At 42.4% G+C, this 23,295-nt stretch overlaps 1 protein-coding gene across 1 annotated transcript; it reads left to right on the top strand.

Moving 5' to 3' along the window:
• Positions 1–1,492: 1,492 nt before the first annotated feature.
• PRRG4 (proline rich and Gla domain 4) lies at positions 1,493–21,947 on the top strand. The gene is made up of 5 exons (XM_040980307.1): positions 1,493–1,595; positions 7,587–7,750; positions 9,303–9,351; positions 10,252–10,381; positions 21,713–21,947. Exons 1-5 carry the CDS (start codon positions 1,493–1,495, stop codon positions 21,945–21,947), a joined length of 681 nt encoding a protein of 226 aa, XP_040836241.1.
• Positions 21,948–23,295: the final 1,348 nt, after the last annotated feature.

Consider the following 23,295-nt stretch of genomic DNA (forward strand, 5'->3'; position numbering starts at 1 on the left):
GTTTTCACATTGGCTAAAAGGAAAGTTCATTTCAAAGTAATTATCTCTTTAACAATAATGAGGGTTACAGCTCTCCCGGTAGATAAAAGCACAGAAATACTGAGAACAAATTTCTATAAACCTACACAAATTTCTATGTCAACATATATTCTGATATTTTAAGCCTACATAGAAAATTCTAGAAAACACAGCATACACAAACAAGCATTCTATTAACAGAGTGATGACATTCTTACACATTAAAAAAAAAATCCTTTGGAAATTTCCACTGTACACTCTTGAGAGAATGAAAGTGAAAATGGCAAATCACAGCTTGTCACTAGGGAAATAGTTTTGATCCTGGAGACCCCTTGAAAGGATCTCGGAGACATCTCAGGACCACCATTTGAGAATCGGTGAATTCATTTTTTTAAGCTCATTTCCCACTTCATGTTTGAGTGACTTTTCTCTGAAAAGTGTTTTTGCTCTGGTTTCTTTAACGTTAGTTGCCCAAGGTAACCACAAGACTCCAAAGCAGAAGTGAAAACCGTCGGACGCGCACCCACGTAGCTTTCCTGAGCAGTGAAAACTGAAACGGTTGCCTGAATTCCCTGAGAACCCGGGATCCAAAGACAAGTTCAAAAGCAACCCGCCACCCGCGCCGCCAAGGCGGGGCCAGAACTGGCGACGGACGGCGGGATTCGCCCTGGGCTGGGGACCGAAGCTGCGCCCGCCGCGGAAGCTCTGCGCGCGTTCCCAGGAGCCCGCCGCCCGCCCGCTACAGGTAGGCGGGGTCCCGGGGAGGAGCGCCGACAGGTGAGTCCAGGTAGTCGCTTCCTCCCTTTCGCGTTGTCTGCCCGGGGACGCCAAGGCAGCAGACCAAGGCAGACGCTCGCCCGGCTCGCGTTCCCCTGGCGCCCCTCTGCGGACCCTAGGCGCTGGCTGAGGACATCCCCATCCGCAAAGAGCTAGGCCCGAAGTGTCGCCGAGATTTGGGGGGGGCGGCAGAGAACTGAGGGCCCGGCGGCGGCAGGAACCAACTAAACAACAACAGGGCTCCGGCCCGGGGTCTGCTGGAACATGTGCCGGGGGACACAGGTGCGGGGCCCTGGCGCGGGGTTGGGTTACCACGAAGTGGATTCGGGGGCTGGGCACCCGCGGACAGGATCCGGTTCGGACGTAGCCTGGGGGTTGCTCGCGGTGACAGGTGCTTGTCCTTTGGACCCTGCCAGAGTCCAGGGGTACGGCTTTTATGCCCAGGCGCTTTCGCGGGGCGGGGGGAGGGGGAGAGGACCACTTTCTCAGCGTGCGTCCGGCCTGGGCGACCGAAACCGCGCGCCGGGTGCAGTTGCGCGTTGGCTTAGAGAACAATGGGTCGGTGACTCAATTCCCACAGAAACTTGGAGAGCTGCGCCAGGGGCTTTTTTTTTTTTTTTTTTTTTTAACGTGCTCTGTTTGCTTGTTTGCTTTTTTTGTTTTGTTTTGTTTTAGTTTGTTTGACAGGTGCCAGAGTATGTTTGCGCTCCTGATTCTTCTCAGCCACCTGCCCACAGTTACCTTCGCGTTTCCTCATTGCACAAGAAGCCTTCAGGATTCCGGGCATGCCAGAGAGGAAGGTAAGCAGGCTTCAGTGTCCAACAAAACCGTGCTGGAAGCCAAAGCCACCTGTCGCAGATCACCATGGAGACAGAAGCCCTAAAGCTCATAGAAGCTCCAAAGCATCCCTTGATTTAATGTATGTTTATTTGGTGATGTTGTGGGCTTTGGTGTTCTTTAGATACAGAGGTATACACAACTTTATTTATTTTTAAAGATATGTGTGTTTTTTATTTGGAAGACAGATTTTTGGGCCTAGCACGGTAGCCTAACAGTTAAAGTCCTCACCCTGCATGCATCGGGATCCCATATAGGTGCCAGTTCGAGTCCTGGTGACAACACATTCCATCCAGCTCCCTGCTTGTGGCCTGGGAAAGCAGTTGAGGACGGCCCAAAGCCTTGGGACCCTGCACCTGCATAGGAGACCCAGAGGAAGCCCCTGCCAAAGCTGAGCTGTTCCAAAGCTGGGAGCCAGGAGCTTCTTCCCAGCCTCCCACATGCGTGCAGGGGTACAAGATCTCTGGACATCCTTCACTACTTTCCCAAACTGTCAGCAGAGAGCTGGATCAGAAATGGAGCAGCCAGGACTCGAACCCATAGCTATATGGGATGACAGGTACTTGCAGGTGGAGGATTGGCCTACTATACCATCACCCTGCCCCCAAATTTATTTCTGTGAATTTCCATTGGCAAGCTTGGTTTGTAGTTAACTGAATGGAAAACTAGTAGGATCAAGAATGATTTGGACTATTTTGATTTCAGGAAATCATTGACTTTTTGTAGATGCAGTTATGTGGTGACTATAATGACAAATGATCTGTTCTTCTTGGAGAGACACACAGGGGCGCCAGGATCTAGTCTGGACTTTTGAGACCATGGGCCAGATGTTTCATTCATCCCTTTGTGTTCTAACATCTTCATCAGTAAAATTATGGGTGTGGGACTGAAATGATCCCCGAAGCCCGTTTGTTTAGACAGATTCTAGATAAGCACAGATGGTTGAGAAATTGGGCTTTGGGCTTCCAAACCCAAACTGCACATGTTTTAAATTTCAAGTCATAAACAGATTCTAGATCTTAGCTACAGTACATTACTTTTTTTTTTTTAAGCGTTCTTTATTTCAAAGACAGAAGGACAGCTTCCTTCTGCTGGTTCACTTCCCCAGTGCCTGCAACGACAAGGACTGGATCAGGCTGGTAGAAAAGCTAGGCGCCTAGAACTCCATCTGGGGCTGCCTCCTGGGGGACCAGTGCTTGGGCTGTCTTCCACTGTCTTCCCAGGCACATCAGCAGAAAGCATGGAGCAATGAAGACTCTCACCAAGTGCTAGGGTAGACAGGTATCCTGGGCAGGTTAACCTGCTGCATCACAGCACTCACTCCTTGCCTACATTTTAAAAAGCTAACCTAGCAAAACCAGAAAGGACATCAGATAAGTATCAATGACATTTGAGGATGGACTTGAAATGAATTTTAAAAGGAACTTGGGAAAGATAAGCTAGAAGAGAGAAGCAAACAGGACTGTCTGGGTTGAGTGGATTTGTAGCAGTGGAGTGCACAGACAGCCGCTCTGCAGAATCTACAGGAAAACAGAGAAGGGCAGAAAAGCCATGTGTCCAGTATGCAGGCTGCCCCATCCTGCAGCCATGCCGAAGGGAAACAGAGGATCCCTGGCTAGGAGCTGAGTTTGCTCCACGTACAGGGAAGTGTGCTTGTTTTTCATCAGAAGCAAATCCAGAGTTACTTAAAATCCAAGTATTAAATTGTTTCTCCTAAGGCCATTGGGGAGGCAAGAAAAAATGAATCTGGCTCTGAAGGTTAAGTCTAATACCAGCAACCAACGGGATCAGAACATGCACACTCAGAGAACAACCCCCTACTCTCTTAGAGTTTTCTTAACAAACAAAAGACCTGTCTAATGTAGCACTAATCATAATATTATGACTTCTCAGAAACACCGTATTAATACTGGCATACATACTTGAGAAAAATTTAAGTGATCATCTCTTTTTGTTTTACTCTATTTTATAAAAACAGTATTTACTTATTTAATTTGGAAAGTCAGAATTATAGACAAAGAGAGAAAGAGAGATAGTCCATCCTCCGGTTCATTCTTCAAATGGCCACAACAGCCAGGACTAAGCTGATCCAAAGCCGGGAGCTGGGAGCTTCTTCTGGATCCCCCATGTGGGTGCAGGGACCCAAGGCTTTGGGCCATCCTCAACTGCTTTCCCAGGCCATAGGCAGGTTGCTAGGTTAGGAACTGGAGTAGCTGGGACTTGAACTGGCGCCTATATGTGATGCCAGCACTATAGGCAGAGGATTAGCCTGATACACCACCATGCCAGCCTCTGTCATTTCTTTTTATTTTCCTTTTTACTTTATGTAACAGTAGCGTTATTAGGTCCCATGGCAATAATTCATATAGCCTGCCTCAACAGAAAAGACTGACATTGATATATCCGCCCCTGGTTTAATAGCCAATGAAACGTAAAGAGCTGGGCTTCTCTGAGCGGAAGCACTATATAGGCATTTTCTCATTCTCCATTCTGAAGTGAGACTTCAGGCACGTCATTGGTTTCTTTCTTCAGATTTATACCAGGCCAGGTAGCACCAGGCCATGCACTTGAATTGCTTCAACTGGTACAATGTAGGTTCCTGAATTTCTTTCTACCCATAGAAAAACGGAATGTATTCATTCATTCAGTAACTTTTTGAGTGATGTTTATTTGCCAAATACCAATACCCCTGCTTTAGAGAGAGGGTTTCCTTCTAGTTAGGGAAAAGGAGTAATAACAAATGAGTAAGCAAGGCATGTAGGACACCAAGCGGTGATAAAGTGCTGTGGAGAGAAGCGTGGTATGGAAGGGGAGTGCCTGAGGTGGTAAATGGGAGTAGGGAGGGGCTTCAATGCAATGGTGAATAAACTGCTGCAGGAGGTGAGAGGCCAAAATGAGAGGTGATATTCTGAGGAAACAGCAAGTAGAAGGACAAATGAGAACCGGTTGTGTTAGAACTCCTTGGGGTGTAGCCACAACAGAAGACATGAGGGGTGGACTTGGTAGCACAACAGTTTAAGCCACTGTTTGGGACACCCACATTCTATATGGAAGTGCTGGGCTGGAGCTCCCTACACTCTGCACCTGCAATCCCGTTTCCTGCTAATGCACCCAGGAGGCTGCAGGTGATGGCCCAAGTACCTGGGTCCTGCCATCCTTGGGAGAGACCAGGAGAGAATTCTGAGATCCGAGCTTAGCCTGGCGCAGCCCTGCCTGCTGCGTGCACTGGGAGAGTAAGCCAGTAGATGAAACATCTCCCTCTGTCTCTCTCCGACTTTTCTCCTCTCTGCCGCTCTTCCTTTCAAATAAATAAATCTTTTTAAAAAAGTGAGATGTTGTAGGAGTTGAAGTCAGAAGGGTAAGGATTCAGGGAGTACATCATACAGGCCTGTGTGGTCAATTGTAAGGAAATTAGCTCTTATTCTATAAGAGGTGAGATTGCTATTTGAAGGCTTTTAAAAAGTAAAATGGGGGGAGCTGGTGCGGTAGCCTAGTGGCTAAAGTCCTTGCCTTGCACACACCAGTATCCCACTTCCCATCCAGGTCCCTGCTTGTGGTCTGGGAAAGCAGTTGAGGATGGCCTAAAGCCTTGGGACCCTGCACCCACATGGGAGACCCAGAAGAGGCTCTTGGCTCCTGGCTTCAGATCAGCTCAGCTCTGACCATTGCTTGGGAAATGAATCAGTGGATGGAAGATCTTTCTCTCTGTCTCTCCTCCTCTCTGTATATCTGACTTTCCAAAATAATAATAATGATAAGTAATCTTTTTAAAAATAAGTAAAAAAGCAAAGAGGTAAAAAGTAGTAACAAAGTCTGTTTTTCCTTTTTATTTAGTCTCTGGCTAAAAAATAGACTGTGAGGGAGCAAGGGAAGCAGTTGGAAGGTCCCTGCAGGGATCCCAGTGAGGGATGACGGAGACTTGAAAAACCGTCCCTTTCCTTTTATCCATTGGCATCCAAAATCCCCAAGAAGACAGAGCAGGAGCAGAAGCGCTCCAACTCTCGGGTCCTTCTAGAATACTTCTTGAAAAAAAGTATCTCCAATAATCCCTTTCTAGCATCACCCTGCGTTTGTATAGCTGACCTCATTGCACTGTAGAAGTGGATATTAGGATAGTGTTGGCTGACAGAAACATAATGGGAACCATGTAAATAATTTAAACCTTTCTAATAGCCTCCTTCTTATTAATATTCTTAAAGATTCTCCTCCTGCCCTCTTAGGGTTTTCTTTTCTTTTTAAATTTTGGTTTACTTAGTTCTTAGATGGAAAGAGCACCCATCTACTGGCTCACTTCACAGATGTCCAGGAACTGGAAACTCAGTCCAAGTCTCCCAGGCAGGAAGCAGCGAATCAACGGTTTGACCCATCACTGTTCCCACCCAAGGAGCTCACTAGCAGGAAGCTGGAATTGGGAGCTGAGCCAGAACTACAACCCAGACACTCAAAATCGGGACACAGATGTCCAGCAGGTGGCTCGACCACCCAACCCAGGCATATATTTAAAAATAGAAAGAAATCAATGAAATGTGTTTTAATAATGTATTGAATTGAACCAAATTTCTCAAATGTAAGTAATTTTTGGAATCCTGTGTATTCCACACTTAAGGCATGTTTTAGCTCAGACTGGCTACATTTCAAGGGCTCAATAACTCCACATCTGAAACAAACCAGAAAGAGCCTTAGAAGACTCAGGTTGCTGGAAAAGATAGGTAGTTCATAGCAAAATATCTTGGACAAGATGTGACTATACCTATAGTTTTAGTAACTTTTATATTTAGAATTATATGCATTTTAGTGTGAATTGAGTAAAACAACTTTAATATAAAAATACTGATTTATAATTTTAGAACTTTAAAGAGTTTAGTTATTAAGTACAACTCTCAATTTTACAGATGAGTGTGTGACTCATTGCAGAACACACAGCTGAAAGCTTATTCCAAAGCAAAATCAAAAATGGATATTTTTTCTAAACCTCTATATTATGCTCCCATAATTTTTCCTAAGCAAGGTAATAGCAAACCCAATCCCTTAGAAATGGAGTCTGCCTGGCCTATCATTTGTTGGAAAAAAATGATTGTCTAGAAAGAAAACTGATGTTCATATAACTTACCTTTATGTTAATAATTTTGGACATATGCGCCAACATTGCGGCACATCAAGTTAAGAGGCTGTTTTTAACACTAGCATGCCACATCCAAGAAATAGTTCAAATCCCAGATGCTCTGATTCCCATCCAGCTTCCTGTTAATGTTCCTGGGAAGGTGCAGATGATGGTAATGACCTAACTGTGTGGGCCCCTGCCCCTGTCATGGGAGATCTGGAAGGGATTTCAGGCTCCTGGGTTTGGCCTGGACCAACCCTGACCATTGTGGCCATCTGAGGAATGAACTAGCAGTTGGAAGATCTCTCTTTTCTCTCTCTCTCTCTCTCTCTCCTCCTCTCTCCCTCTCTCTCCCTGTCTCTTTGCCTTTCAAATCAATAAATTTTTCAAGAACAATTTTAGATATAATCAACTGAAATCTTTTCTGAAATTACATTAACTTTTGTGTATCATATTCTCTGACTTTTTTTAAGTTCAGTACTCAAATGCCCACAGTGATCAGGTTAGCACTGGGACCAGAGGCAGGAGCCAGGAACACAACCTAGATTTCCTACATAGGTGATAGGACCCTAATTACATGAGCCACCATGGCTGACATCAGAGGAAGTCAGCAAACACAGACTCTCCATTGTGGGAAGTGGGCATCTTAACCACTGGGCCAAATGCCTGCTACCATCAGAAGTCATTGGTTCTGATGCTATATTTTTAAAACATGCAAGAAATTTTGGCATAATGTTACCACATGAAGAGAGCTGTTCACTTTCCCCACAATTAAAGCAGGATTTCGCTGCCTTACTTTTTCTTTTTCTTTTTTTAATCAGTACTTGACATCTTTTTTTTATTTCCTTGTTAGTCTTTACGTCAAAAGAAGAAGCAAACTTTTTCATTCGCCGACGCCTCCTGTATAACAGATTTGACCTGGAGCTCTTCACTCCTGGCGACCTGGAAAGGGAATGCAATGAAGAACTTTGTAATTATGAGGAAGCCAGAGAGATCTTTGTGGATGAAGATAAAACGGTAATTTGGTTGATTGTGTTAATTAGCTGGAATTTATTAGATTGTACTTAAGAAAGTGGGATTCTCAGTTATTATATATTTTATGCTTTAACAAGATCAAGGCTGTGTACATGTTATCTTCTACTTAAAATGCTAATTGAACCACTTAGACTTGGCTTTATACTTAATTAGGTGGACATATAGTAATTAGAAAATGATTGACTATGTTGTGATTTTGTGTTAATGTTTATTATATACAAAAACAATCACAGAGCAGAGTTAAGCTTTGAGATATTCAAGTTAATGCTCTGACTCACGATTCAATCGTTAAACCTCGGCAATTTCTCCTACCAGTGAAAGTAACTTATGATTAGTCATATTGATATTTCAAATACTCTCTCTCTCTTATCTTTTTGAGGGAGAGAGAGATCTTTCATTTGCTGATTCTCCAAGTGGCCTGAACAGCTGGGGGCAGGCCCGGTGGAAGCCAGAGCCAGGAGCTTCATCCAAATCTACGAGGGTGCAGGCCCATCCTTCACTGCCCTCTCAGGGACATTAGCAGGACTGGAAGTGGAGCAGCCATGACTCAAACCAGCTCTCATATGGGTGCTGACCCTGTAGGCAGCAGGTGACTTAACCCGTCACAGCACATTACCTCTCAAATATTTATTAAAGGTTGTGTACCAGATGTTATGCTAGATACTGAAGATACAATGTATAAATCCCCTGTATTGTTTGATCTGGATGATAGAAGGGGAAAAATTCTAGAAGTTTCCGGAATTTTTCCTCTTCAATATTAGTAGGGCTTGTCTGTTGATCTTGATAGGAATACAAAACAGGGCCAAGATTTGTGATGCAGCAGGCTCGGTGGCTACCTGTGACAATAACACCCTAAATCTCTGGTTCAAGTCCCTGCTGCTCCACTTCCAATCAAGCTTCCTTATAGTGCACCTGAGAAAGCAATGAAACATGGTCCAAGTTCCTGGGCTCCTGTACCCATGTGGGAGACCCAGGAGAAACTCCTGGCTCTTAGCTTCAGCATTGCACAACTCTGGCCATTGAGGACATCTGAGAAGCGAACCAGCAGGTGGGAAATCTCTTTGTGCAACTCTGCATTTCAAATAAGTAAAACTAAAAATCTTTAAAATAATAATAAAGAATTTTTCAAGCAACCGGTAACAGTGTAACTACTATAATCTGGTATGTTAAGTGGACCAAATTCCTTACTAAATAACCCCCAATTATTTTCCACTTTCTCAAGCATCCTCTGGCACAATCTTCAGCTGTCTAAAGAGATACGATTGCCCTGTTGCCAGAACGGGAGCTCCTCTCAGGAGAAGGGAGAACAGTAGGACACGGTCTTAGAGCTAGGATTGGCAACAATCCCTTAACATCAGTTAAGCAAAAACAGTAGTAGGTAGTTGCGCCTTAATTAGGTGAATCACCTCCTTGAGCTTGAGAGGAGTGCTGTCCTACCCACAGCCCAGTCCAAGGGTTTACCGTCCCTCGTCTGGTCATTTGGGTACAGGCAATGACAAATCCCATAAATTCGAAAAATTTCTCTTTTTCTTAGATGACATTTTGGCAGGAATATTCAATTAAAGGACCATCCACAAAATCAGGTAAGGCAAGAACTGATAACATTGAATGCTTTTCTTACCCTCTCTTGTAATATGTATTAGTTGTATTGTTTGAGTTTGGCTGTTGCTCAACATCCATGCCTTGTAAATCCCTGCAAGATTTCTCAAGTGTACACTGAGCTACCTGAGAGGGCCACCTTCGTCTACTTAGACATGGAAAATCAAGTTTGGTGAGATACTAGAGAAATGAGATAACAGGCTTAAAGCTGCTTTCAACAACCCAGGTCGGTCAAGGCTTGCACACAGCGAAAGCACGAGGGTGTTGGCTTCAAGTGGGAAACTATTTTGACCTTTTTTTTCCTCTTTTTCCATCCTACATAGGTGAAATGCTTTCATATTAACGTTGTTAGATAGAATTGCAGAAGTTGTGGAGAAATGAGATCCTTTATCAGTTTTGATCATCTCTTGCAGCATTTTTTGAAACTTTTTAATTGATAGAATAGTTTTTCATGTGTATGGGATTTAAAGTCATTTTTTTTTTAAAGTTATGCCTATTTGTTTGAAAGCCTCTCTTTCTCTCTCACCTACGCTTACTCTTCTAGTTGCTTTTAAGTCAGGTCATGCTTTGCCAGCTTTTATTTCATTCCTCTTAGTTGGGGTCCTTGAGAGGAGTCCATGCTAAACAACTATACCATGTTGCATAATAAATGTATCTTAATATTTGATATCAAATACACCTAATGAAGCAAAAAATATACTTATCCCACTTGGTGTTGAATATTATCCCTTTAAAATGACCTATTGAAGATAAATAAAAGAACTAATAATTAACTAGATTCTCTAGCACAAAGACTTTTGGAAAGAAATCAATATTTTTATTAACATGCTTAATAGTGCCGGTTATTATATTTATATTTCTGTTCTTTTAATCATTTCCCTCAGATAACAGAGAGAAAATGGATGTTATGGGGCTTCTGACTGGATTAATTGCTGCTGGAGTGTTTCTCGTTATTTTTGGATTACTTGGTTATTATCTTTGCATCACTAAGTGCAATAGGCATCAACACTCAGGGTAAGTACCAAGTAAAAGAACCTAATTCATTATTACATGTTCTGAATTGTTATTTTAGTCGATCAATCAAGTCGCTGCCTTTAAAAAAAGAAAAAAAGGATGTTTTTATTTGAAAAGCAGATTTACAAAGAGGAAAGACAGAGAGAGAGGAATCTTCTGTCCATTGGTTTAGTCCCTAAATAGCTGCAACAGCTGGAGCTGAGCTGATCTAAATCCAGGAGCCAGGAGCTTCTTCTGGGTTTCCCACACAGATGCAGGGGCCCCAGGACCTGAGCTGTCCTCTGCTACCTTCCTACGTCAGGATCAGGAAGTTGAAGCAGCTGGGACTGGAACCAGCACCTATATAGGTTGCCAGTGCTGCAGGTGGAAACTTAGCTTACTACACAACAGTGCTGGCCCCAAATGGGTGCCAATTTTTTTAGAAGAGGGAAAATTTCAGATATAATCAAAGATGGCATAGATAGTAAAGAGTTCCCCTATATCCTTGATCCATCATTAGCATCATTAGTGTATTTGTCATAAACAAAACAATACTGCTGCTGCATTGCTGGTAACTAAGCCCCAGCCTGATTACTCCCGGTTGGCCATGCTTGCCTTCCTTCTGCTCCAGACACGGCACCTCACTGCATCTGGTTGCCAAGTCCTCTCTGGCACTTCAGTCTGTGCATGGTGTTTGGCCCCTTGGTTTAAAATGTTAACATGTTGATAATGAAATTATGCAATTTCTAAGGTCCTGCACAAGCCCAGAAGAAGTTTCAGAGCTGACAGTTGGGGTTTCAGTATCTCCTTCTTGAGTAGGCAGCAGATAAGCAGTGTGCTCACATCATCTTCAGAGGCGAGAAGTCCTCTGCTTTACTGTGAATCAGTTAACAACTTTCTGTAGCTGCCTAAATAGAAGCCATAGAGCTACTTTTGAAATTAAACTTTCTTAAGTTAGATAAGAGTAACAAATCTAATCAACAATAATATCCTGTGACCTAAAGCTCATCACAATTATTCATAAAGGCTGTAATTATTTGCATGAAAGTATTCTGCATCCTTTTTAGAGAAAATAGTACTGATTACCTGGTCTTCCTAGTACAGAAGAGGAAGATCTTCCATTTGCTGATTCACTCTCTAAGTGGCCACAACGGCCGGTGCTGAGCTAATCAGAAGCAAGGGAGCCAAGAGCCTCCTCTGGGTATCCCACGTGGGTACAGGGTCCTAAGTCCTTGGGCTGTCCTTGACTGCTTTCCCAGGCCACAAGCAGGAAGCTGGGTGAGAAGTGGGGCCGTTGAGATTAGAACTGGTGTCCATAAGGGATCCTGGTGTGTGCAAGGTAAGGACTTTAGCTGCTAAGCTGGCACGCCAGGCCCTATACATTGATTTTTATGTATCTATTCTTACTTTCAAGTTCCATCAACAAGTTCATCATAAAGACAAAGTGTTTTTTTAGTGATAACTTCATCTTTTGATTCTTCTTTTCTGCCAAATGGGCAGTTGCTCTGGCATCCTTCTAATGGAATTAAAACATATAACATATTCTGTATCATATATATTAGAGAATTTTTGTATTGAGACAAATTAAAGTCTTGCAAATCCAGAGCAGGTTAACATGCTGGCTCAAGCACCCTCATTCCACAGCAAAAAGCCTATGACTGAGTCTCACCTCCACTTACCATCCAGCTTCCTGCCAATGCACTAAGAAAATAGCAGGTGATAGCCTGAGTGCTTGGGTCTTAGCAACCTTGTGGGAGGCCTGCATGGAGTTCTTTCACTTCTAGGCAAAATGCCCATCCCTAAACAGAAACTTCTACATGTGTATGTGTGAGTGTGTGTCAATGAAATCAACAAATATAAGAGATTTTTCTCTAAAGTGTTTTCTTTTAAAGGTGTGAAGTAAGTTATTTCATCTTATTTGCTATGAGTCATCTGATCATTTCCATTGCTACAAGAGTGTCTGAAAATGTGTTGATAAGGTGATGAGAGCCGATTAAATAGAAAGTTTTATCCTATTTTGTTGCTAGAGAAATAACATACACATTGAAAAACAGTCAAATACTATAGATAGATACAACAAAAATGAAAATCCCTGTGCTCTCACTTTTCAGAAATAATCACCGTAGTAAGTTTGATATATCTAACTCCAGATTTTTCCTATGCATATACTATCATAGTTTAGGCTTTTAAAAAGAATATTGTTGTGCAATTAATCTCTAGCTTTCCCTCTCTTTATCTTGCAAAAGGAAAGCTCTCCATAGAGGTAAATAACTCTGCATTGTCCCCTCCCCCACAGCTTGGGAACTGCCATTGTACTTTTCGGCTCTATGAATTTTACTGCTCTGGAACCTCTTATAAGCACAATCTTACAGTATTTGTCTATTTTTACTGGTTGCTCCAATGCAGTGCTTTTAGTTTTGTTTATTTATTTGACAGGCTGAGAGAAAGATGGAGCACTCTTACCCACGGGCTCACTCCCCAAGTACCCTCAGTAGCTGGGCTGGGTTGGAGCTAAAGCTGAGACCCAGGAACACTACCCAGGTTTCCCATGTTGGTAGCCATACTTTCAACCGAGAGAGTCTCTTCAAAACATTTTATTGCAACATTTTATTTCCATTTGCTAAAGTGTTTTTGTTTTATCCTACAATATAGTGAGATGTGATTTCCTTTCTCAAGTACATTCATCTTACCCTGGTACTGCTTCTAGCAGAGACCAAGAAGTATTCTCTCCATCCCAGACACACTTGTTACAATTGAGGATGTGAGCTCTGGGACCAGACTTCCTGGGTTCAAATCCCTGGGTTACCAGTATCATTAAACTTTAGACAGGCATTGTGACATTCCAGGCTAACGAAGCTACTACATGGGATGCCTACACACCATATGGGAGTGCCTACTTTGAGTAATGGCTGCTCTACTTCCAATCCAACTTCCTACTAATGGGCACCCCGAGAGGCAGCAAGTACTCAAGTACCTCAGTCTTAGCTCTCCATGTAGGAGACGTAGGTGCATTTGGGGACTCCTGGCTTTGACCTAGCCCAGTCCCGGTCATTTAGGCATTTAGGAGTGAAGTAACATAAATAAATTTATAAACATCGAAGTGAAAATTTCGGACATGTTGCTGAAAGTCATACCCTGCCTCAGTTTTCCCTTAAGTAAACAGGAAAATAATCAGAGACACTACATTAGATAGGCCTGAGGAATACCATTTATATGGTTCATGATACGGTGCATGTGGTAGCCTAGATAATAACCGTGTGTATCTGCTAAGGAAATTGTGACATTTAAATGATGTTAATACATAGGAAATGGTTAAAGTCATGCTTGATATAGAGCAAGTACTCAACAGAAGTCAGCTGTTATTAACTTGCAAACTAAGATTATTCCTAAAACCTTACAAAAGAATGTGTATGTTTTCCCATCCAGTGGTGATCGCTCTCTCTCCATTTTTTAAGATTTATTTATTTTTATTGGAAAGTCAGATTTACAGGGAGAAAAAGAGACAAAGCTCTTCCACCTACTGGTTCACTCCCCTAGCAGCCACAATGGCCAGAGGTGAACTGATCCCAAGCCAGGAGCCTCTTCCAGGTCTCTCATGCAGATGCAGGGTCCCAAGACTTTGGGCCATCCTAAACTTCTTACCCAACTCACAAGCAAGGAACTGGAAAGGCAGTGGAGCAGCCAGGATACAAACCAGCACCCACATGGGCTCCCTGGGCATGCAAGGCAAGGACTCCAGCAGTTAGGCTACTGCACCGAGCTCAATGTCTCTTTAAAAATGAACCTAGGCAGAAAAATAGCTACAGGTTGTCTAGCATTCATGTAGAATTGAAGCCTGAAGATAAGTTATGTTCAAATTTGATAGATACACAAATATTTTATTTTGCTTATGAAACCTTCCTGATTCATACTTACAATTGTCTTCTCCACCCCTTGTTGCTGCTAACTAAATGCCTGATTTTAAAAAGAATAAAGGAATTGAACTGACATTTCTTCAAAAAAGATGCACAAATGTCCGATAAGTACCTTAAAAGATTCTTAATACCCTTACTCATGAGAGAAACAAACCAAATCAGAACAACAATGAGACACTACTTCACGCCCACTGAAGAGCTATAATCATGGCTTTTTAAAAACAAATTTATTTATTTACCTGAAAATCAGAGTCACAGTGAAATGGAGAGACAGAGAGGGAGGCCTTTCATTCACTGGTTCACTCCCCAAATGGCCACAGAGGCCAGAGTCGGGCCTGTATGAAGCCAAGAGCCAAGAGCTTCTTCCAGCTCTCCTATGTGAATGCAGGGATCCAATCACTTGGACCATCTTCCACTGCTTTCCCAGTCCCATTATCAGGGAGCTGGATCAGAAACTGGACTTGAACCATAGAAAGGGTTATGGTCCATAGTAGTGCTGGCCCTGATGACTTTTTAGCATAGTAACGACTCATCAGACTGTGAAGAGCTTAGAATCCCAACGAATATTGCAGGTCATGATGTAAAGTAGTAGTGCAGCTGCTGGGGGAGTTTGGCAGTTCCTCAGAAAGCTAGAGATAGAATTACTGCATAACCCAGCAACTCTACTGCTGGTATAAAGCCAAAAGAATTGGAAACTGAGACTCAGGCAGGTGTTCATATCCCAGGATTCATGTTAGTATTATTAATAAGAGCCAAGTTGGTGGATGGAACTCAAATGTCCAGCGACAGATAAATTTTCAGATAGATCCATGCTATGACCTGGAGCAACCTGGAAGACAAATGAAAGCCAGATACAAAGGACAACTAGTGTATGGCTGTGTTTGTCTGAAATCCACAATGTACAAATTCATAGAGGGAAAGTAAAGCAGAGTTCCCTGAGGCTGGGAAGAGGGTGTGGCTTATTCTGTTTGTGCCGCTGTAACAGAAAACCTACAACTTGGCAATTTACAAAGAACAGAAATTTGTTTCTCACAGTTCTGGAGACTGACAAGTCCAAGCTCAATGCACTGACAAATTTTAGTGTCTGGTAGGCCCAGTCTCCACTCCCAAGATGGTGCCTGCCATGCTGCTCCTCCGCAGAGGAGGAACCCTGAAACTTCTCATGAGAGAAGTGCAAAACAGAGGGAACTTTTGCAAGAAAGCCCCCTCCACAGTGGCCAGCGGCGTTCATTCGTTCAGACAGTCCTCCCAGAAGACCCCGCCTCCCAACACGGTTGCCTTGACGATTAAGTTCCAGCATGAATGCTGGAGGGGACAAAAATATTCAAGCCATAGCAGAAGTCATGGGGAGTCACTGCTTCATAAATATGGAGTTTCTGCTTAGAGCAATGAAAGGGCTGTGTGAATAGATAGTAGAGATGATTATACAACTTGACCGTGATTGATGCTGTTGAATTGTCGACTTTAAAATGGTTAAGATGGGGGTGGGCATTTGGAGTAGTAGCTAAGACTTCACTCAGGACACCCACATCCCATATTGAAATGCCTCGAATTAGAGACCTGGATCCTCTCCCAATTCTAGCTGTTAATGAACAGCGGAGGAGGTAGCAGGTGTTGGCTCCAGTGATTAGCTCCTTGCCATCTGCATGGAAAACCCAAGCTGAGCCCTTTGCATCTGGTTTTGGCCTACTACCACCTTCATTATTGCAGGTATTTGGAAAGTGAAAAAAACATGGGAGATCTCTATGTCTCTCTCTGCCTTTCAAATCAATTAGGTAAATAAATTTTAAATGGAAAATTTTGTTATACATAGTATTTGCACATGTGTGTGTATTGACCCCAAATTTTTTCTTAAAAGAAAGAAGAAGAAGAAGAAAAGTTGCGGGTTTAAGGCAGTTTAATTCTTAGTATTAATGGAAGTGTATTAGAATGTGGAATTAGGAGCCTGACGCACTGATGGTTCAGTGGCTAAATCTTCAGCTTGCACACGTCAGGATCCCATATGGGTGCTGGTTCCTGTCCCAGCTGCTCATTTTCCCATCCGGCTCCCTGCTTGTGGCCTGGGAAAGCAGTAGAAGAGGGCCCAAATCCCTTGGAATCCTCCACCCATATGGGAGGCCCAGAAGAAGCTCCTGGCTCATGGCTTCAGATTGGCTAAGCTCTGGCTGTTGTGGCCACTTGGAAAGTGAACCATTGGATGGAAGAGCTTTCTCTCTGTCTCTCCTTCACTATATCTGTCTTTCTGGTAAAAATGAATAAATCTTTAAAGAAAAAAAAATGTGGAATTAGGATTCACTTGTTGGAGAATCAAAGTTAAAATCATGAGAGCAGACCAGTTCTGAATGTGAAAAAAGGACACACAGCGAAGGCAGAGCCTGTATAGGGCTACCCACAGTAAAGGGCACAGAAAGAAGAGGAGGCAGGCAAGATGGCAGAAGAAGGGGGCAAATAAATCACAATTCTAGCCCCTTGCTGAATCCTCGGAAAGCTCCTAGAACCAATGGACATACACTGAAGAGTTTGTCTCTGTAAATCCTAAGAAAGTTTGAGACACAAGAGAAAACAAGGAGGAAGTTGCTTAATTTTTAAACACTTTGTTAATTTTCTTTATTCACAACAAGGAAGTGAGCAAGATGTTTTCGTTGTCTAGAACCTTTTGACTGTTATTTTATTCAATGTGGCTTTCCCCAGGCTGGAGGGACCCATAAGGCAAATGAAGAAATGGTCAAAAACTTGACTTTGAAGTTTTTTGTCCTGTCATTTTTTTTTGCTTCTTTTCCATGTTACTCATAACATTTTCCCAAAAAGCTCCTATATGTCCTCATATTTAACAATTTCATTTAAAGTCTGTGAGGATCCTCACACTAGGCCTTCTGCCTTCTCTCTGCTTTCATTTTTCTATCTTCTCCACTATTTTATCCTTCCTTCTCTAAGATTGATTTTCTTTTCCCATTGAAAGGCAGAATGACACAAAGAGAGGAGAGATATTCCATCTGCAGTGGTCGAGTCATTGCAGTCAGAGGCCCAACTCCATCAGGGTCTCCCATGTGGGTGACAAAAATCTAAGTATTTGAGCCATCACCTGGTACCACGCAGGTATCTTAGCAGGAAGCTGGATCAAAAGCAAAGGCACTAGGACTCAAGTAGCACTTTGATTTGGGGTGCCAGCATTCCAAATAGCAAGTTAACCCACTGTGCACAGTACCCATTTTTACCACCATGTCTTCTTACTTTTCCCCATGAACATTCCTAGCCTCTTCACTGCCTGAGGATAGAAGGAGAATTCAAAGATGCTGAGGGTAACTTGGTGGCATGAGTAGGACCTGCCTTCTGTGAATGTTGGTATAAAATTTAAAATCCTGGCTGTCTTTGTAAGATTAGTGACATCTTATGTTAGTACGCGTAATGCTGTGTAGTTCACAAAAATTTTTTAGTATCTATTATTTCACTTTCACCTTAACCACAATGCTTTGAGTTTCACTGAACACTGCAGACTAGGCTTATTGGTCATTCTCTTCTGTTGGAATTAACGTTTAAATATTTACTAAGTAATTTTCATCCAGTATTCCAAGAAATGCTTCCAGCAGAATAATTTGCTCTCTTCAAATCTGAAAGAAGTAGGTAGGGAGAGAAATTTTGAGAAAGAACAGAGTAAGAAAAAAGATCATTGCCAGAAAAGTCTGCCTCATTCCCCTATAAAGACCTGCCAAGATACAGAAAACACAATTTTTTCATGTTTTAACTCCTACATTTTGTGAAAGTAAGGAACCATTATAATGCTACAAATTTGAGGTGATATTAGTGAGTATTTTATAATTTAAAGCAAGTAAGACATGTGATCACACTTCAGAAAGTACATGGGAAATGGAACTAACAGACAAAGTTATCTTGGTACGGAAGAAGTTGAAATTCATGCAGTGTTTTAATCATGTGCATATTTATGAAAACACTCCACTCATATTTAATAACTAGGGTAATTTTTTTCCTCTGTGTATGTGTGTGTCTGTGTGTTTTAAGACTTATTTCTTTAATTTGGGCCTAGTACAGTAACCTAGTGGTTAAAGTCTCACATGTGCCAGGATCCTATATGGGTGCCGGTTCTAATCCTGGCTGCTCCACTTCCCATCCAGCTCCCTGCTTATGACCTGGGAAAGCAGTCCAGGACAACCCAAAGCCTTGGGACCCTGCACCCATGCATGGGAGATCCGAAAGAACTCTTGGCTCCTGGCTTCAGATCAGCTCAGCTCCAGCCATTGTGGCCAGCTGCGCAGTGAGCCAGCAGATACAGGATATAGTATAACTTATATTATTTCTAAATGTTAAATTTTGTAAGTCAGCATGGAAAAATGTATTTGTTCCAAGAGATGGTTTGCCTCTGGTTTCCTACAAGCCAGGACTGTTTGTAGTGTGGCAAGTGGGTGGCCTGCTGTGGCCACATTGCGGACTCCTGACACAGGATGAACGGTGCTGAGCTCTTTAGATGAACTGTGCTCCTCTCCATGGCCTACGTGTACACACATCTTTTCTGTTCTCTCTGCCTTGCCTCCAACTCCAGAGCTCATTATTACCTCTCCCACAAGAAGTGTTCTGACAAACTGGTTGATTCAGTAACTTGGGTCTTCTTGGTGGCAAGAATGGGATAAATTTATTTGTGTAAGAGGCAGAGAGGCAACAGAACACTTCCCTTCCCTTGTCCACGCCTCAAATGCCTGCACCATCCCGGTTAGGTCACAGCTAAAGCCAGGAGTTAAGAATATAATGTGGTTCTCACATGGGAGTGCCAGGAATCGATTTACTTGAGCCATCCCAATGCCTGCATTAGCAGAAAACTAGAGCCTGGAGCAGGAGCTGGGAATGGAACCCAGGGACTCTAAAATGGGAGGAGGATGTTTTAATGAGCACCTTCCCTGCCAAGACAAATGTCCCCCTCAGAATGTGATAAATGTTGACTGTGGTTGGGGCTTACCTATGAGGTTTAATTATTTCATCACCCGTAAGTGTGGAAGTTTTATAGGCAGCCAAAATCATAGGGAAAACATCCATTCATTAATATTTAAATTATAATTTCTAGTTCAGAAGTGAAGGGAAATCTGTATATTTTAAATACCAGATCTTACTTAAAAATTGGGCTTATGTATTGGAGAGGAGGAAAGAATTTTTGTTTAGATTTATTTATTTTTATTAGAAAGTCAGATATATAAAGAAGAGAAGAGACAGAAAGATCTTCCATCTGCTGATTCACTCCCCAAGTGGCCACAACAGCTGGAACTGAGCCAATCCAAAGCCAGAAACCAAGAACTTCTTCTTGGTCTCCCTTGCAAGTGCAAGGTCCCAAGGCTTTGGGCCATCTTCAACTGCTTTCCTAGGCTACAAGAAGGGAGCTGGATGGGAAGTGGGTCAGTCAGGACATGAACCGGTGCCAATACAAGATCCCGGCACATGCAAGGCAATGACTTTAGCCACTAGGCCCAGAAAGAATATTTTTAAGAAAGGGAATGAGACCTCTGAAAGCAGAAAGAATGGGCTGAGAATTCACTGTGCATGTAAGATTATTAAGAAGTTATGTTAAAGAATCAAACTATACCATTTGCAACTAGATGGTCCCAACTAGAGACCATTATGCTCAGTGAAATATTATTATTTCATTATGCTCAGTCAATCTCTAAAGGAGAAATACCATATGTTCTATCTGACTTAAGGCAGCCATCATACAAATTGGAATGTATAGTGGTGGAGTAATGGAGACCACCATATCCAGATGTGAAGACACAATGCAACATGGACCCCTGCTTTCAAACAAAAGATGGACTCCCAGTGAAAGTATTGGACATATCTAGACGATGGGATGATGGACTGTCTGACATTGTCTGTAACAGCAATGTTGGGGCACACATAAATAGCAGACTGATGGAAGTGTAACTCCTTATGAAAAAATGTACTGTGACAATATGGGAAAAATCAGTCTTGAGGATGGGGAATCCCAGATTTTACAGAATTGTATGATAAAATTCAAAATTTAAAATAAAAATTTATAAACAAAGTATGTTGTGGGGGCTGGCACAGTGGCATAGCCAGCTAATCCTCCACCAGCAACACTGGCATCCCACATATATTCAACTTGTGCTGCTCCACTTCTGATCCACTTCCTGCCTGTGACGTAGGAAGGCAGTGAAGGATGGTCGAAGGCCTTCAGACCCTGTACCCATATGAGAGAGCCAGAAAAAGCTCCTGGCTCCTGTCTTTGAATCAGCTCAGCTCAGGATATTGTGGTCTGGATATTGTGGAGTGAACCAGTGGATGGAGGACCTCTTTGTCTGTCTCTTCTCTCTGTTAAAAAAAAAAAATCCACCTTCCGACTGAAAATAAACAAATCTTTACAAAAAAAAAAAAGTGTTTGGCCAGAGCAGCAGACTAAAAACCTAAAGTGAGGCCAGACTAAGAAAGGATTTGAGAAGTCTTCACAGGAGCACTGGTAGAACCTGATTCAGTGGAAAGTAGGCCATGGATTAGACTTCTGGGAAGAACGTCGTGACACAACTGTTGGGGAAGGCTGGGCCAGGCAGCAAGCCTGCAGGAGCCAACAGATGCAGATGGGCACTTGCTGGTAGGACTAGCTCTAGGGCAACTGGTTTCTTGGATTGGTGGTTTGCCCCTTGCAGCAAAGACTGAATTTGGTTTTCCATCATACCTTGAGAAAATTTTAAGGCAGGAATAGAGCAAGAAAAGGAAATCAATTCTTTGGAGAACACTGGACAGTGTCCCAGGCAGCTGTAGAAGCTTTACATACCACATTGTGCTAAGCCCACACAAAACAACTAACTTGCAGTTGCTGTTATTATCCCTGTTTTTTTTTTTTAATTAATTTATTTTTATTGGAAAGTCAGATATACAGAGGAGGAGAGACAGAGAGGAAGATCATCTGCCTGTTGATTCAATCCCCAAGTGACCACAACAGCTGGTGCTGAGCTGATCCTAAGCCAGGAGCCAGGAACCTCTTCCGGGTCTCCCACATGAGTGCAGGGTCCCAAGTCTTTGCGCCATCCTCGACTGCTTTCCCAGGCCACAAGTAGGGAGCTGGATGGGAAGTGGAGCTGCTGAGATCAGAACTGGCACCCACATAGGATCCAGGAATGTTCAAGATGAGGACTTTAGCCACTAGGCCACGCCGCCAGGCCCTATTATCCCTGTTTTTAAGAGGAGGATCTTGAAGTCCCTTGGCTTTGGTCCTACAGCCATGAAATGATAGGGTCAACTTTCAAACCCATGTCTGACTTTGGTGCTCTTGGTCTTTCATATACCAAGGAGCTTTCAGCGCCTATTGGTAAAATAAAATGCTTCTGTCGGTAAGTCAGGTTCAACATTTAACAAAATGCGTCACATGCTGTGCTGTTGTCATTTTAACCCCGGAACACTGACCATATACTGTGTGTCTTTTCAGTTCTTCGGCTCTCTATGTAAGGCGGAGCAGGCACACTCCCTCGATCGGTTCCAGAAGACCCGAAGAAGCTGCCTTATCTCCGGTGCTATCTCCTGTTGAGGACGCTGAATTACCTTCTTACGAACAGGCAGTGGCACTGACCAGAAAACAAAATGTTTCACCACCACCACCATATCCTGGGTCACCAAAGAGTTTTAGGGTATTTAAAAAGTCGATGTCACTTCCATCTCACTAAACCCCGTCTTGTCATCTGTGTTATCTGAGTGAGTTGTTCACTCTGAAGCAGGACAGCAGTGTGTCTGCACAGCTGTTTATAAAGCTTCGACAAGAAATGAAGGACACGCTCCACTCTATAAGTCTGCCTCCATCTCGGACTTCAGCCTGATCAACCGCAGCTCAGCACACAGACTGCGATGCCATACCCTCGTACCCTGGCAGTTCAGGAGAAAGTACCTTTTGTGGGTAATGTTTGATGGTTTAAAAAGTCTTTGTTCTAGATAGCATAATTAGAATGTTAACTACTAGTATCTTTTGTACAGATGTTATAAATTTCATATGTTAAATATTTTGAAGAATTTCTGTTCATGAGATTATCCCCAGTCATGATATTAGACCCACTCTTTTGGTTGAAAATACAGAATTTGACATTTCACTGTGAAAGTGTGGCCTTAATATAATCACTTGCCTTAGGTTTTAGATTATGACATAACACTCACTGTAGTTTACAGACTTTTTTTCTGAAGCTTTACCATCAGCCATGCTTTGCTATGAGGAGTGAAATCAGTAATTTTCTTTTTCTGAAAAGTGCTGTTTTGATGTGAAGGTGGGTCTTCAAAGAGTACAGGCTTGCAATGGCAAATATATGCGAGGGCTGTTGTGCTAGCGAACAAATAATAGTCCTCCAGTCTAGAAGTGACTAGTACTTTATATTCTTGCCACGTTACTGATGAGTGTGTCTTCAGTGCTCAATCTGCATGGCTATATTATCTACATGTACTGAGGGTCCTTCAAAAGTTCAAGGAAAATGAAATTAAAATATAAGCTTGTTTTGGCTCAAGTAATCTAATTTGAAGTCCACATATAGCTTTTTCCTAACTGTGTTTCCCATTACCTTTTTTTAAAATACCTTGTATATAATTAAATATGACTATTTATAAAATTTGTTGAACTGTGTAAATACTACCTTTGAATATCTAGAAAAAGCAATGTGGTTTTCTGCTATTTAAATTATATTGATGAAAGTTATCAAAAATCTCTTGGATCTCTTAATAATTCTGAACAGGAAAAAAAAACACCATTTGTAGTCATTTTAAACCATACTTTGCTAGTTTTTCTAATCATATTTATGACTAGTTTTTCCTTAAGGTAGCATGGCATAAGCTATCAACCTCTGGAATATGTGTTCACAAATCTATACAAACAAATATGTGTGTATGTATAAATTTGTTTCCTCTTTATAGGAGCTTAAGAAATAAAATGCTCCTAAAAATTAAACTAGAGAATTCTGTTGTCTTGCCAGGCATTGCATTTTCTTTTATTAGGGATCACTTACAGAATGTTGTTTCATTTTATAATTTTTACAC

The sequence above is a fragment of the Ochotona curzoniae genome, unplaced genomic scaffold (assembly GCF_017591425.1).
Source record: "Ochotona curzoniae isolate NIBS_2020 unplaced genomic scaffold, NIBS_Ocur_1.0 contig_3432, whole genome shotgun sequence".
Classification (NCBI taxonomy): domain Eukaryota; kingdom Metazoa; phylum Chordata; class Mammalia; order Lagomorpha; family Ochotonidae; genus Ochotona; species Ochotona curzoniae.